The following is a 17,410-nucleotide window of genomic DNA, read 5'->3' as shown; positions in this document are numbered from 1 at the left end:
ATCGATGCCACTGGCAACTCAAAATCGATGAATAAATAAGGTAGAAACCCTCCAGAAATTAGATAAATAATGAATGCACTAAAAGTCCTTATTCATTTTAAGGAAGAGTCTACCTGGGGCGTGAATCCAGACTGTGAATATAACCTAATTCATAATTTGGGTGGTGAAGCATTTTAATATAGAAAGCAAGTTACTACCTAACTTGTGAATTCAGATCTCAAAGGTGACTGTAAATCTTCCTTGTTAGGTCTTTTGTGTGATGCTAGACATGTGCCACAATAAATCAACATAGTTCAGACCTTAAAGAAACCATTCTGGGTAAACAGGAGCTTGAGAATTTCCGATTATCAGAAATTAAGTTAAAAAATTTCACGCCACCAGTAAACTCAAATGAGTAATTTCATGACATAAATTTCTGTTTAAATTCAGTCTGCTTTCTGCATGCGAATACCATGAGCGGCCTAGTAAGCACACCTCCATGCTTCTGTATCCAAATCCTAAATATAGAAAAGGAATATAAAGGACTGGGCTGTCTTGTGGACTAATAAAACAGAAAATGTGAAAAATAAGGTATTTCAGCTAACAGCTTCAAGACCGGGAAGCAGAGACAAGACAGCTGAATCTGTTGGTAAACATGACTGTCCAGTTGTGGGTAGGGATTGGCCAAGCAGTAAGATAACTTGGATAATTTGTTGCTCTCAAAATGTTGTATTTTCAGTCTTACCCTTGATTTTTGTGGTTTGTAAACTTCATCAGATCTTCAGATACTAGGATCATTCAGGTTGGAGGAGACCTCAGGAGGCCTGTAGTTCAACTTGCTGCTCAGAGCAGAGTCAGCTCTGAGCTTAGACAAGGTCGGTTGGAGCTTGATCAAGTTAGGTCTTGAAATCTTCAAGGATGGACCTGTGCAGTGTCTCAGGGTGGACTGCCCCACTCCCTGATTGTGTTTGTGGAGAAAAAGTTGAACTGGACAACATTTTCAGTTTCCAGCGGCAAACAGGCAGTAACAGTGACAGTTTAGGGGAAAGCCCAGGTTTTTGTGAGCCTCAGCCACATGCCCTTGGGCAAGGCAAGCACTAAGGGGAAGGAGATGCTTGTGCCACCCGTGGGCTCACACACTGTGCTGCACAAGTAAGAGGTTACCATCATAGCTAGGTCTGAACCAACGTTTACTCTTCTGCTTTGCAGGCTTACTGCATGGGCAGCTAGGGTCAGTGCTAGACAAGCATGCCATATGAAATAATGTTTTCATGTCTTCTAGCCAAGAGGCATAAGGGCAAAGCCAATCCCTCTTTTAGCTTTTATCATCCCTCAAGTGTAACTTTTTCTTGTTTTTGCCTCGGTTGCCAGTCAGTTTTGGTTCCCTGCCCCTCTGCTGGCCACCATCTCTGTCCCTGCACACACACACTGCACTTGCTCTGCCTAAATTGAACCTCTGCAGCTGAAGGAGGCAGTAGGGTCCACCCCTAATTAGAAAGAACTGGACATCTGAATAACATGTACCACCGACCCAAAAAAGGGGAAGAGCCTGAGGAAACAACTTTCAAAAACTCGGTCAAGTTGCATAAAAAGATCTGTGAGCAATACACAGCCTTGGAAGAACAGGCGTCGTGAAAGATGAGAGCAATCGTCAGCAGTGTGCAGTACAAACAAGGAAAAAGAAGAATTTTCTTGCTAGCACATCAGAGAGAGATTTTACAAACGTCAAGCTCTTCAAGGCTGAAATGAAACAGAAAATAAAACTGAGACATGAACTTGCAGTTAAGATACAGGCAGTCAGCCCCTAAGTGTGATATATTCCACAACCCAGCTCTGAAATATATATGAACAGCACCAGTTGACTAATCTGTCATAGTACCACAATCCCACTGAACTTAAAAAAAAATGAAAGAGTTATAAATAAAACATTCCAAAGATGTCATATCCTGTTTTTTTGGTATTTTTGGTCTTCTTTTTTTTTTTTTTCATTTCAGTGAATGATTACAAAGCATGCTGGGAAAACAACTTAGGTACAAGCACACAACTTTGGAATATTGTTTGACTGACTGGCAAGGCTTCATCGTGCATGGAAGGGTGTGCATTCACCCTACTATCCTGGTTCCGTAAGCGCATTTACTCCCCTGAGGGCAGGCATGGGGCACCAACAGAAACATTGGGGTACTGGCATCCCATTTGAGCAGTCTGAATTGTGCATCGAGCACAGGAAGGAAGTGCTCAGTGCAGGAAAGGGGAATGAATGGCCGGAAGAATGAGTAGGATGTCTTGTTAGCAGCAAAATCACTAAGCAATGGTCTGCAGCAGAGCTCAGCTTCAATATGGAGTTTTGTGCAGTAAAAGGAAATAGTTTTCCCAGAGGAAAACTGTAGGTGCAATTGAAAAATGTGTGCGTGTGTGCGTGTTTAAACTAGCTTGATGACCCAGTCAATTAATATGTTTCAGTGTTTTCATTACAAATACAAAAACTCTCTGTTGGGAAAGCTAAGGAGAGCAACATGGGAGGAGGGAAGCATGTGGCCAGGGAGGTTGGATGAAGAGATTTATCAAAGGAATCCATGGCACTGAGTATCTAGCTCCTCTTGATACTGAATTGCCCACAAAACTTGTCAAAATCTCATCTCTGTCAATATAAAGCCTGGCAAAAATACATAGCTAGCACTTTTACAGTATTCAGTTGCATGGAACCAAAAAAATCATGGTAGAGTCAGAACAATTTCAACACTAATATTCTTTGCTCTGGAGTAAAATGGTTCAGTACTGTGTATAGGCAAATTACACAAAGGGTCATGCGGCATTCATGTCAAAATACACATTAAAGAACATCTAAATTTGAGCATAATTTGGATGCAAGATGTAAACAACGTAGTGCAGTCTAGTCTGGCCTGAAAATCTAGAAGGACATTGTCAAGACCTATGCTATGGAGGCCTTCCTCTCTGACGTTGCATGGCAGATGTTGGACTGCTACATGGCTTCACTGCACTACTGCTATTAGTGGGCAGAATGATTCATTGCTAGCTGTTGCTGATGCAGTAGCAGAATGAGATTTTGTGTTCTTTCAACTCCATTCATTGCAGTACCTCTGCCTTTCTCATCCTCATTTCCAAGCACAGGGGATACATTCATCTCCCCCTCTTTCCATCATGGCAGCTGAGAACAAGAAAGGAAAATTTTCTCTGTTCCTACATTTTTGAAGAGAAAAGGGATACAGTGAGCTTCTCTCCTTTCTACCCTCTCCTTGATAGGACAAAGAGAGTCCACAGTCTTCACTTAATGTTTAAGTCAAAGTTCCACTGATCAAGGGTCAGACAGCGCAAAAATCAGAACAGGCTCCCTGGTTGCTACAGAAGTAACTTGGGGCTCAGGATAACCACACGTGCAGAATTCACTGCCTTCAGCACTCAGCAATGTCTTATAGCTCTGGTAGAACCAATTTGTGCATCCACTCTGGGAATACCTGAAATGCATAAAAGGGATGAAAGTCTGGAAGCACGAGTTAGACAGAATCAAATAAAAATGTAGGCACATGATTTTAACTTTGGGCATGACGCATATTCAGCATCAAAAGAAGAAAATGATTCTCTAGCTCTTCAAATCAAGATTTCTTTTATTACAAAAAAAACTTCTAACCAATAGCTTTTAGAAATTCTGAGGAAAATTCTATGGCCGTGCAAGAATGGGCTTTCTAATGGTCCTTCTGGCCTTTAAAAACAGCCATCTCCACTCTGAAGTTGCATGACAACATCATCTCATATTGCTCTGCAACTGCACCAGTATTTACTCAGAAGATGGTTGATGTTGATTAACAACTGAAAAAGTTGAAGAATCTTCCATATTACTAAGAGAATTTCTTTTACTCACCTTCACTGAGAAATATTTGTGCTTCCCTTCTAGTCCAGATTGAAGTTGAACTCCAGCTCGGTTTATGCCAGAAGTCTCTTCCCAGGGATGTAATCATGGCAATCACCATGTCATGTTTAAATCTACTCTTAAAGGAACTAACAGGGTGAAACTCTAAAAACTCATACATCTCTCAAGACATATCATAACACATCTGTCAGAATGTGCTCGTTCCTAAAGCCCTTTTCCAATTTCTCACAGATTTTCAAAATCATTATACATTAACAGGAACTTCTTAAAAAAATGCATAAAGTTCTTCATCTATATGTTGAGATGTACTGTGATGGCTGAAGAACTTACACCTTCACATGACTCCTCCGTGGCTTCCCATACACCTGGCAAAACAAATTTGCAAGATCTTTCTATGATGTGTCGTAATGAAATTATTACTATGCAGTGGCTGGTTTCATAGCAAAAATGGTTTCAGCTCTTTCTATACTGTGCAACACGTTTGGGGTTGTGTAGATCATTGTCACCTTATTTCTGAATTTGTTCATTTTTGAAATCTAAATGAACGGTTTCATTAAAGCTAAATGTAGATTAAACATATACCAGAAAGAGTCAAGGAGAACAAATTATGCATGGCTAGTAAGCTCCAATTCATTCATGTGAAGATGGCCAATATTGAAAGCTTCATATAGAGATAAAAAAAACAGGACAGTTATGCAATGATTTTAAAAGTTATATTTGCTAAATAATTTGAACCTGATTCATCATTACATTTTGCAGTATATAATTGCTTGTGTTTCCAGGTTCACATCTCTTATTATCATTAGAAAGTAAATAATAGCTGCAAATGAGCAATATTTCTAAATGCAAAATTAAATTCAGTGTTGGAAAAAATCCAAGTTCTTTTCAGTCCATTTTAAATATTTCCTTCTCAAGATAATAACTTCCATACCTGTTCACATAAGTTTGCAAATATTTAATTTAAAATCAAATCTGGAGTGCTTATGCTTTTTCTTCTTCACAGGAAAAGAGAAGCATGAAAATAGAGAAACAATCAATGCATTGAAACAACCTGGCAGCAAACCAAGGACAGTTAGCCCACAAATCAAAAACTAAGGCAAGGGGGAGAGAAGATTAAGCAAAAGGTGTAAATCCTGACTCTATAGGAAGTCTCTATTGTGTCATATGCACACCAAAAAGCCAAGTCACTCCATGCAATCTTTGACTATTTGTCCCCCTGCCATGTTTAGAGCAGCATCTCTGGGCAGGTCTCTGCTCCTCGCAGCTCAGCATGCAAAGAAAATGAAAGAAACACTGCCTGTATGACAGGCCTTGCTCATCCTAAAGTGCTCAACCTTGTGCCTCTGGACTTCCCATGGGAGGAAACCGACCTTGCTCCTCCCCAAGTGCTCAACCTTGTGCCTCTGGACTTCCCATGGGTTCCCCCGCAAAGGGAGCTCCCAGCTGGGGAGCAGAGGGCTCCTTTGGGCCTGCTCTCCACTCTCAGTGTTTCTTCATTTGGACACTGCTTCCACGTGCACCTTTACCGCCTCTCTCGGCAAGGCTGGAAATGCCCCAGACAACCCCCTGCCGCCGAACCACGCAGGTTGCGGGCAGTCCCAGCAGACCTGGTGAGGAACACAGGGCTCGTACCTGCAGCCCATGCCGGCCGTGGAGGCTGGGCAGGACAGGGACGGCCACCCGCGCGGCCCCGCTGCGGGGATTCAGCACGGAGCCCTTGCTGAGCGTGGGCACCACGCTTGCCCCATGGCACAGCACCACTCTGGAGAGGGATATTTTAGGCTCCAGCTATGAAGAGGACAGGGGAGATCACAAAGGGTATGCAGGTAAAATGCATATTTGCTTTCAAAGGTCTCAATTTGGAGGCACGCTGAAGTGGGGAAGGAGGAGCAAAGGGTTAAAAGATGGTGAAAGCATAGAACAAATAAGACTTATCTGCAATGCACTGGATACTGAAATCCACAAACTCTTTCTGCATGGAGATACTTCACTGAATGATAAAGTGTAAGGGGAGGAGGGCTCACATCTTCATTCTCAAATATATCATTTGTGTTTCTTAAGTCTGAGCCAGTGGAAGAGTCAAACACTGCAAGCCAAATCCTACTTAATTTACTCAGCAACACATCTGTGTGAAATATAGTCCAATTACAGGCATTAGGTTACTTTGCCTTGGATGCAGCCATTTGGCTTTTATTTCCAGCAGGCTCTAATTAAATTATCACAATGCAGAAGTAGACAAGTTTCCCTTATACGTGACTGCAATTAAAGACAAGCAATCACAGCATTTTTTAAAGTGACTCCAATCAATTGGTTACAGTAAAGCACACTATATAATAGAGCAGTGACTCCACCATTAAGACTGAAAGAGGATTTCTATTTCAATAATCTAGTTCCCTTTTATTATGAGTTCTGCTCTTGGATAATTTATTTAAAGTTCATTATATGTCTACAGAATATATCATTTGCCCTCCGCCTTGGCTGCAGAAGCCCCATTACAGCCAATTACTTAGTGTGATAAAATCTGCCTCGGTACAAACTGTTGCTTAATTAGACTTAAGTATTGTCTAAATTATATTTGTAATTCAGACAACAAAATAATAAGGCCGACAGCAAAGACTTGCTGCCGCCTTCCTGTGGCTATTGTGGTAACCTGTTACATTGCATAGGTAGATCCAAACCCATGGGTTTTTCCTGAAACACTTGTCTCCACTATGGATTTGCTTAGCCAGCACCGGCTTTGCAGTGGCCTGGCCTGCAAGAGACTCACGTTCTCGGAAGGGAGGCAGATACCAAGAGAGAACGTGCAGAAAAAGGTCTGGTGACCAAATCAGTTACGCAAATCCACCAAGGGCAGGGCCCTGCCGCATGAAGCAATCTCCAGATATGCCCTTCAGCTCTTTTAACGCTTGTGCACTGTAAACATGGAGGTGTGTGCAGTGCTGGCTGCTTCCAGGGGCAGACAACACGCCGGGATCTCTACTGCCGGATGGGGCCTTTACTCTTTGGCTGGTTAAATATTAACCAAACTGATGGCTCTAAGTTTGTTTGAGGATAATGCTATAACTGCATGACTTGTAATCTGCTTTCCTCTGCACATCACCCTCTTTCCCCTAGTCCAACTGCATCCTTCTGCTCATATGAAATACCAGGCAGCAGACAACACTGACATTTCACAGACTGTCTTGTCTTCCTCACGCTGTTGGGTTGGATAGGAATGATAATTTGGCAAATGCTGCACACTTGCACCCAAGACACAGCTTTATCCAGACTGTCTCCTCCTCTATTTCCAACCATGAAAAGCGATTTGAACCTGTGTGGCTCTCTGCAAACAAATGGCAATGTTTAACGTCTCTCCTCAAACTCCAGCTACATTTTCTAGAATGTTTTAAACATATTCCAACTAATTTTCCTCACAAAATTTGCAAGTCTGGCTCTATGAGATTTCACAAGTAAGTGAAGGAAGGAAGGAAAAAAAAATCAGTGTGATACAAAAAATGGAAGAGATGATTCAGTATGGTGCATTTAAACAAATCCAGGAGGCAGAAATTTTTGATGGGGCAAAGCCCCATAATAGGTAGCACCCCTCAGAAAATAATTATACTGAAAGTTTATTCTTCTTTTTTTCCATCAGAACAGCTACTCCATTTGAAAAGAAAGAAGGTATTAACAAACACAAGTGCATTTGCTAGATGCAACATTAGCGGTTATTTGCTAGCAGCTTCAGTGGCCCTGTATTTTCTACTGGGTGGAGCATGTATTCAACTCCTCTTTTCTCTAATTTCAAAAACACAGCTCAAGTCCCATATTGCATCTTGAGAGTGGCTGTTATGCAAAGCTGGATGAATTTATTTTGGCTTTTCAGAAAAGAATCTACTCTTTAAGCAAAACTATTTAAAATGTTTACAGGGACAGAAATTTAGAGTGCCGTTAATGGCAAGGCTAAACATAACTTATTTCTTCCAATATTAGTCATGTTAATCAATTAAAAGAATTAAATATTCCTATATCTGTTGTTTTCAAGAAGGATCAAGAAAAATGTTAATCAATTCCAGTATCATAAAGAATATGAAATCATTTCATCGCCTGCACTATTTTCCAGTTAATTTGGAGAAGATGTGAATAGTTTTTACAAACCGAAAATAATATGGATATTCTCCTTTATTCTTTGGATGAATAGCTGAAGACAAACAGTTTTTCCATATGCTCCAGTTGCTCTTTGATAAAAGCAGAAGATGAACTTTGCATACTGCCGAGCACAACTGATACACTGTGATGCTGGAAACCCATTACATTTAAGTTACAGAACACTTGTGCAGACCCTTCCCAGAAAAAAAAAAAAAAAAAAGTCTGTCTGTCTGTCTCTCTATCTATCTATCTATCTATTGATGTGAATAAAAAGCTACTAGATCAGGATCAATTCTCACCAAAAGAACGAAGCTTTTTCTTATTCAACAAGAGCCCTTTGATAGTGACTGTGATAGGGAGTTGAAGGGAAAGACCTGACTACTAGAGGGTTTGTCTGTCAATAAAAAGTCCTCATAGAGCAAGATGGGTTGACTCATTTGAATTTATATATTAGTGCATAATAAATATTTGTCTCTTCCTTAAGCATTAAGGAAAAAAGCATGAATATATGTGAAGATTTAACCAAGTCTGCCCTCCAGCAAAACACTGAGAGTGATCTCCCCAACTGCACTGACGTGGAAGCCATTCTCAAGATTTTGTATCTCCCTCCTGTGTACAGCATCATCTTCCTGGTGGGCTTCCCAGGAAACATGTGTTTACAGTTTCAAAATGAGACCTTGGAAGAGCATCACTAACCATCATTATGCTGAACTTGGCCCTCACAGACCTACTCTACTTAACCAGCCTTCCCTTCCTGATACACTACTATGCCAGTGGGCAGCACTGGATTTTTGATGAATTTATGTGCAAGTTCATCCACTTCAGATTGCATTTTAACTTGTACAGCAGTATCCTCTTCCACACCTGCTTCAGCATCTTCTGGTATTTGGTGATTGTCCACCCTATGAAATTCTTGCACGCCCAGAAGAAATGGTAGACCATAGTGGATTGCTCTATAGTCTGGGTGATCTCACTGGCAACTGTCACTCCTGCAAAGTTCTTGATCTCCTCAGAAGTGGAGCAAAACAGAATTTTATACCTTGACCTCATCAGCTCTGAAAACCTCAACACCATCAGGTGGTATAACTGGCTTCTGACTGGCCTGGCCTTCTTCTTGCCCTTTCAGATAGTGACGCTGTGCTACACACTCATTATTTATACCTTGGCTACGGGACCCCGCATGCATGCTTGCTACAAAAAGAAGGCCCATAGACTTGCCATCATTATTGTAGTTGTCTTTTATGTGTGCTTCCTCCCCTTCCATGTCTTCTGGGTGGTTCGATTGACCTGTGGTTTTGTCTGGTTGACTGTCTCATGGAGAAGCAAATCCACTCTGCCTATATCATTTGTAGGCCCCTGGCTGCACTCAACACATGTGGTAACCTACTACTTTATGTTGTGATCGGAGGTAACTTCCAGCAAGCCATCTGCTCTCCTTCAAGGTGTGTAAGTAAGCGAAGCAGATACATTCAGCAGCCTGGGAGCAACAGTGATGTGAACGTCAGGAATCACATTAAAGTTATGAAAAAATCCCTTCAAGAAAATTATAGTAGTTACAAAAGAACATGAGATTGCTTTGGTGTTGTAACCTCCTACATGAACAGATGTGTTGATGCAGTAGCAAGAATTGCAACTGGCTTCTCCCTTTCTCTTCTCTAGCATTTGTCAGAATGCCAACTGTCAAGAGTAGGTTTATATACACTTTTTTCAACGAACAAAAACAGAAATCAAAGAACTGTAAGCCATTTGAAGGGAGAATTTAAAATTATTTTTAAAATTTTAAATATCCAAAGATATTTGGGAAATGTCTTCTTGCTTCAGTCTTTGTGGCTGATTGTAGAAATTCAGAGAGCTGAGTTTTAACACAAGAGCAACTTCCAGTGGTTTCTCTGTTGTCACCGATATAGTGCCCTGCTTATTATAGACAGAGTGAAATGCAGCAGACATTGTCACAGCTGCTGAAACCTCTGTAGTACACACTTAGAAAGCACCTAGACAAATAAGATGCTTTCAGACTAGATGGAGCTCATGAACTTCAGCGTAGGGCACTAAAAGACCTAAATGACGAAATCCCAGAGTTGGCCTTGGGAAGGATGAGAGGGGAGTACCAGAGGAGGACAAACACAGTGAACAGCCCTAGAAAAGGGACAGTTTATGAGTTAAAAAACAGATTCATGTCCATTTTGGAAAAATAGTAAAAAAAAAAAACAGATAGTAGGTCTGCAGATGAGTAACAGTATGAATTTATCAAGTACATGCAATCTTAATCAAGCTATTTTCCTACTAAAATCAACTACCAGGCCTCGCACATGAAGGAAGAGAAATAGGTGTCATGTAACCTGACTCCAGAAAGAGATTTGATTCTGTCTGGGATAATATCCTTGTGTATAAGCTAAGGAGACAGATACTACTTTAGTTAGCTAGAGAGCTATGCTGAAAAGGAAAATACTTTGACTTACTGTCAAAGTTGAGGGAGCCACTGGATAGGGTTTTGATCAGTCTGTCCTGAGTTCAGGCTTATGTAGTGTTTTCATTAACAAATTGGACAATGAAATAAAATGTGATTATTATATTTGCAGATGACAGGAAGCTGAGAGTACAAAATTATGTTGATAAATTGGAGCTATGTTTGAAAAATAACTGTATGCTATTTGACAGTGACAGGTACAAAGTACTGTATTGAGGCAGAAATAATGAATTGCACAAACATAGAAGGAGAAAAAAGAATTTAGGTAGCAGTTCTACAGGGAAAGATCTGGGGTTACCGTGACTCACAGGTTGGGCAGGAGCCAGTGGGATGGCAGTGTCCAATGCTGCTAACAAAAGGCAAATATCATGCTGGGATATAGAAGTAAGAATATAATGTACAAGATGTGTGAAGCAGTCGTTATACCCTTCTCAGTGTTGTTAACCTCTCAGCAGGAAAACTGTGCCCATCTTTGGAGGCTGCTGTCCTTCAAGGAAGACACAGATTAGAGGAGAGTGAAAAGAGCCCTCAGAGAAACCGCCAAAGAGGAAGGGAACTGGAGACGTTGATCTAGACATGGGGAACCATAACAATTGCCTTCACATATGCAAGAGAGAAGGAATGCACTCTTCTATCTGCTCACAAAGTAATTGGATTTTTTTCCTGTTGTTCAAAAACGTGGCTTTAAATACCTCACAGGCAGATATTGGGAAGGACTCTCTAGCGAGATGTAGTGAAGCGCTGGAATGGACAGCCCAGGCATGAGGATCAGTCTTCACCACTGTTCATATTCAAGAGCCACCTAAACAGGCATTTAAAAAGACTAACGCAACAGCACACAACCTCTGGAGGTCCCTTTTGGCCACAAGGCCCTGTGATTAAGTGGACGTTACGTCCCTGGGAATGCTCCTGGTGTTGTTCTTGTCCCGCTGTCCTGCTGCGGCATTTGAGCAGCTTTGGGCATGCTTCTAACCAGAGCCAGCCAGCACAGCCCCTGGCAAACCCTGAGCATGCCACAAGTCAGCACCGCTCCGCAAAGGCGGTCACTGCATAGGCAACGCTACCTGGGTGCTGCATGTCAGTAGGTCAAGCAACAGCACTATAATATTTTAACATCTTATGGATATTTAGAATACTTCATTTGATAAATCCTCAAATACGGCAACTTGTTTCAGAAGCAGTATTACAGGCATTTTGATTTGCTCTCTATTCTCAGTTGTCTTCTGCATTTGGAAATGTTGTTGAAGACAGAACTTTGTAGGTTGCCCCTAGGCAGTGATGATTCATGGTACCTCACAATGCAAAAGCTACCTGGGTTCATATATGCAGGTGTGATTCCCATCCACAAGTTATACAACTTCACAAGATTGTTCACATGAAATAAATCTTTTCTGACATAGATTCATAACATGCAATGTGGACAAGCAATACAACCACACTGCATAAATTCTCTCCCTCATCCACATAAGTAAAAGCACAAAATGTATCTACTACTTCCACATACATATCTGAAGCCTTAGCAGAGATTAAAAAATATCTCTTTCCTTTCTCGGAGCAAAGACTGCCATGGCATTTTTAATTCTTGTTCTCAGTTCTTCCTTCTCAAGTCTGAGCAGAGCTTATCACAAACAAACAGAAGCTCTTAAATACCATGCATACAATATAAGATGGAACAGCTAAAGGTAAAAAGTGTGAAATGGAAATATTCGAGGCCTTCCATCTCTGCCTACAACAAGAGGCACAATCTCATGATTTTGGTGCCCTGGAGAGGGGCTGCCTTTCTGCCTTTTCTTCTCCTCCTCCTCTCTTCCCGAACAGGGCTGTTGTTTGGCAGTCCTCCATCTCACCTACTCTTCCACTGCCTGTCTGCAGATAGCTTGAGCTAATGCAGATGATTTTAAAGTGCCAAGACTGATTAGGGTATGGTCCTGGTAGCTGTGGTTCGTTGGCAGGGCAATAATCTTCCCCAGAAGCTCCATCACTGCTTCCATTAGCAGTGCTGAGCCTGGAAGAGGACAAAAGTTCTAACCTCTCCGTGTCCATTTTTAAAGAGGTCAGGGACTGCTCAGGACTAATGTGTCTCATGCGACTCCTGCCTTTTGTCTGCTGGGAAGGGTGAAATCTCCCTTGTTTCTCTTTTTAGCAGTTCTAAGTCTACTGCTGAAACAAGAGTAACTGCTTCAACTGCAGGAGATGCTTCCCAAGCTCTCTGTATAGTATGACAACATAGCTACATAAATAACTACTCTATTGTAGGCTAATTCTCACACAGTTACACTACAGTGACTGAGCTTCTGCTAAGACTCTCCAGCATGTTTGTCTGCAAGACACTTGTGCCAACAAGCTGCTCTCTTGCAGCTTGTAGCTTGCAGCTTTGTCTACATTGATCCAAAATAGTAACTTTATGGGAAGGCAGAGGACCCTCCTATTAATCAGCCTCACAGACAGAAAAAACACTGACTGTCGTGCTCTAAATATAAAAAAAAGACGGAAAATCTGTCGTAACCCAGATACATTGAGCTGCTTTTCATGCAGTTCTAGTGCTTAGTGTCTAACTGAATTTCAAAAAGTTAGAGAGTACAAAGCAGATATTGCATTTAGTAAGAAGGTTGCATGTGGTGGTAAGTACCTAAAAAAGAGGCAGAGCGAAACAGCCTGAGAATGGACTGCTCTGACAAGTCCTGTGCTAGATATGAGCTCAGACTGCAATTGCAGCCCAGTATAATGTTACCCACAGTAGGGTGTTGCCATTTAACTGTACAGTAGCGAGTTACTAAATGAAATGGAGAATAGTGCCAGGTTCACCCCTGAGTAATTTAAACTTCAGATAGATGTAGTTGTGTCAGTGATAAAGTTGAACTATGAGAATAAAGTCTGAATGACTGCTCCTACCTTTCAGCATTTTGCACTCTGATGCAATGCAGATTAAGTGAATCTAGACTTAAAAATAAAAAATGAACATTTGCCATTCAGCTCCCACCACTCAGAAATGGGCATTCACCTTTCCCTGCCAGCAAAAAAACAGGATAAGTGATGTAAAAGAAAATACCTTGTGTGTTCCCTCACGGCTCCCCTATGTTTTCTGAAAGCAGAGACATTCAGTGGTGTCTCTGATAAAAATTAAAACCCAAACACTGATTTTTTTTTTTGAAATACAGAGGGAACATGTTTTTTTTCTGGGCTGCTGCAGCAGGTGTAGTGCAGAATATGTTTGTGTCATCATTTCCAGAATTTTAAAAGGCATTTGAAGAAAAGGTAGCTATCTTCTAAGATCTCTGCTAAATTTCTTTGCTCCCTGCTATGGCTGATGTCACTGATATCTAAAGCAAAAGAGGGAGCTGGTTACATGTAAGCTATAGTATCAGTGATGCTATCTAGTCTTCTGAGGAAAACAAAGTTTTGAGCTTTTTATTTTTAAAAAACAAAAATATTAGGTTTTCAATGTTTATGCACCTTCTACAGTCAAATGATTTTATTGATTTCCATTTGCTTTGTAAAAGAGGGAAAGAATATGAGGTGAAGAAGAGGGAAATAGAGCTTCAGGAGCAGCCAGGCCATGTGGTACTGAATCCTGATAAAACAAGGCAGGAGGTACAATTTGGTAGGTGGATTCGTGGTATTACTGCAGAAGCACCTTGTGGTGTTCTCCCCTGCTCTCACCACTTTTTAAGGACTTTCATGGTGCCAGCCAGCATGCAAAGAGCTGACCTGGACCTGGAGTTGGCAGGGCTCAAAACACCTTCTCCAGGAGGCCTCCAAAGGATGTCCAAGGTAGAAAGTGCCTTGGACTCTGCTCTTGATGTGGGGGAATTTATTTCAGGCTCCAAATGATCCCTCAGGGGGCAATTTTCCACTGAGTGAAGCAGGCTGGCACAATCATTTATGGCCATAGCAATAATGAAGAGGACCTAGCAGAGAGAGACATACAAATGTACTATGCACCAAATTAAAGCAATAAATCTCTTTGAAAATTCCCTCTTCCCTTCACTTCATGATGTTTTTTATCACTGGAAAGTTATTTTAACAGACAAGATGACAGCACCTGCCTACAGGAGTTTTTCTCAAATTTACCTTTCTGTTAGTAAGCTGCTTGGAGATACTTATATATTTCACCCCTATTTTACAGGTGATGAAACTGAGGCACAGTGGAGTTAAGTAACTTGCCTCTGGTCAAGAAGCAAATCAGCAGTGAAGCAGGGAAGAGATGGGTTCCCAGCTCAGAGCTTTTAGAAAGTGCATTATAAAGGCACTTTAGGGTAAGATTTTCCAGGGAGCCTTGATTGCTCAGTCGTGACATTTCTGTAATAAAAGTTGAGTTAGAGCAGTGCCTGTGCTACTCAGACTATGGGTCAGTCTCAGCATCCAACTCTGCATCTGTGAAAGGAGCTGCCTCTGTCACTTTTGTTTTCCTTCAAAGAAGGTTTCTGGAGACCAGCTCCTTTTCATCGAAAGTATTTGCTTAGCACTGCATGTGTTCTTGCCCCAGAGCCAACGATGAGCTGCATGCATTCATCCCATTTCTATGTTTGCATCAGTATTTGTTAATTTGCAGGTTGATATGAAATATCAGCAGCGCTAGAGGGAGACATTTCCCACCGAAATGGATAGGTCCCACCATCCGGCGGCGATGTCTTCTTCCCCACTGGATCCAAGGGTTGGAAACAGGCTGCCTCGCTGGGGAGCTGGGTACCACTCCTCATCATGTAGGGATGCTGATGTGGAGCATGCATCATACACCTCTGCGCTGAGCCCAGCTGGGGCGGGACCTTTCCAAGCACATCCTGATTCACAGCCAGCTGCCTGTTTGCTCTCCTGTAACTCTGGGTATGGGTATCAGCACACTTCTTGTCCTGTTAGAAGGGCGAGGAGGACTTACGTGATGATTTCTCATACTTCTTCTAAATCTCTGTTGGGAGTCCCCTGCCATATGATTTTCTATTCGACATAGCTAAATATTTGACCTCCAAACAGCAATGAAATTTTAAGTCTGCCCCTATAATCTCTAATCTACTGAAAACAAAAACAACTATCATCAAACATACACCTCACACATTTTCACAGAATGCAAATCTGAATTCCACTGTGGAAGAGGAAGGATAGGGATGATGGGACACTGTTTTTTTTGGTGACAGCACGAAGATCAATTCCTGCAGAAATCAGGAGTTTTACTCTCCTATATGCCATGAGCTCAGCTCAGCTGGTGCTATAATTTAGATTCCCACTAGAGGGTACAGCAAACACTGCTAGTAAAAGGATCACCACAGAAAAGTGGAAGTGTGGGAGAAAACAGTGTCAGATTTTGAGAAGGGGCCTGGGCTAGAGAAGCAATGGGGTGTAGAAGAAGGATGAAAAATGGCATTTATGCCATTCACAAGAGCAAGGTGGTAACATTGTTCCAAATTCTAAAGAAACAGAGTCTGTGGTTCATACTTTTAAATCAAATTTAGTGGTTATATAGTCATAAGCATGTAAATCATCATAAATCAAATACAGTTATCTTAGCTCTACTGGTAGTACCTTTCAAATAGTGATGGAAGCCACATAAATACCACAAAGAGTTAGCCAGGATAAATATAGGGATTTAAGAGTTTATCAAGTTTTGAGAAATTGTGAATTTGCCTGTCTTCTTCTTCCTGTCTGGCCTGAACATCTAACAGTGAATTTCTCTCTCTCAGTTTTTTTTTTAATTATTATTATTATTGACCTAGTGGAGGAAATAATGGTTTGCTTTTCCTCATACATTTCTCCACTGTTGAAATGCAGGGCGGTTTCTCTGAACCTTACTGCTGAAGTGGGTTGTAGATTTGGATGTGCCTTCCTCTTCGTTCTCTGCCTGCAGGAGCCTGCCTGTCCCGGAGAGCTCCCGGCACTGGAGGTGGGGGCACTGCACAGAAATCTTTCATATCACTCATCTGGCTTCTCAGAAGCAGGGTTTCACACTGATTCAGCATGCCCGAAGCTAGGAAAGCCAACGCAGTTCAGGGTTTATTTTCTAATTTAGTTCCACATCTATGAAGGAGACATAAATCCAAAAGTGCCTCCTACGCGAGAAAAATGACATTTCTGAGTGCTAAATGAGCATTTGATTTGATCTTTTTAAAGGTAATTCATTTATGCCAACAGAAACAAGGGGAAAAAAATCCACATACCCCTTGGTTTACCTGCAAGTGCCCCAAGTTAGAGTAATAAGCCTAACAAGTCCCACTAATTTACCGCAGTAGATATCCAATCCTGCCTCCTGCTCGGTGGCAGAACAAGAACTGTTGATGAGAGACGGCAAGAAAATGACTCATCCCCTGAAGCTCCTTCCAGTCCAGTCAACTCCTACACCTCAGATAATTCCTTCCCAGTGCCCTGCAGCAGAGGCTGGACTAACTGCACACCAAAAGAAAGGCGCCACAGTGTTCCCCACGGCAAGAGCTGCACTCATCCATCCTCCCCGTCTGCAGGAGCAGGCTACCAAAAGGCAAGGTCCCTCTCAGTTGGGATGGGTCACACTTGCAAATGCAGGTTTGTAGGTGACAGTGATGCTCTTTCCAGCTAAATGCACCCATAAACTTGGAAAAAAAATGTGACACGGCATGTGCTTGTCCTCATGGTTGTCACATTAAAACTGAGCAACAGGCCTACCCAGAGACTGCAGACAGACCCTCCAGCAGCAGCCTGCACCGTTGCAGTGTCAAGGCAGTCAGATGCAAAGCTATTTTCACAGCTCAGTCTGAGGGAAGGAAGAAGCATTAATTCTCAAATACATCCATGCCAAAGGAGGTGAAATTATGTATTCTCTATCTGACTTGTACTGTAAGGTGTGAAGGAGACTTATGCTGGACTCCTGGTGTTAGCTAGGGAGATGTGTCTATAGTTTGACACAGGGCTGTATTTGTCATTTACTAGACTATTTTAGGAGATGAAATTCCTCTACTCTGTGCCTAGTAATACTTCTACTACCTGTC

The 17,410-nt window shown here is 41.8% G+C and overlaps 1 protein-coding gene across 1 annotated transcript; it reads left to right on the top strand.

Moving 5' to 3' along the window:
• Window positions 1-8,490: 8,490 nt before the first annotated feature.
• On the top strand, window positions 8,491-9,488 carry LOC104572175 (2-oxoglutarate receptor 1). The gene is given in 5 exon segments (XM_010219326.2): window positions 8,491-8,639; window positions 8,641-8,677; window positions 8,679-9,258; window positions 9,261-9,454; window positions 9,456-9,488. Coding segments are annotated over 5 exon segments (993 nt in total).
• Window positions 9,489-17,410: the final 7,922 nt, after the last annotated feature.

This window comes from Tinamus guttatus, unplaced genomic scaffold (genome assembly GCF_059628265.1).
Source record: "Tinamus guttatus ecotype Peru unplaced genomic scaffold, ASM5962826v1 Tinamus_guttatus_pri_ptg000180l, whole genome shotgun sequence".
Classification (NCBI taxonomy): domain Eukaryota; kingdom Metazoa; phylum Chordata; class Aves; order Tinamiformes; family Tinamidae; genus Tinamus; species Tinamus guttatus.
This window is presented reverse-complemented; position numbering and strand designations above follow the sequence as displayed.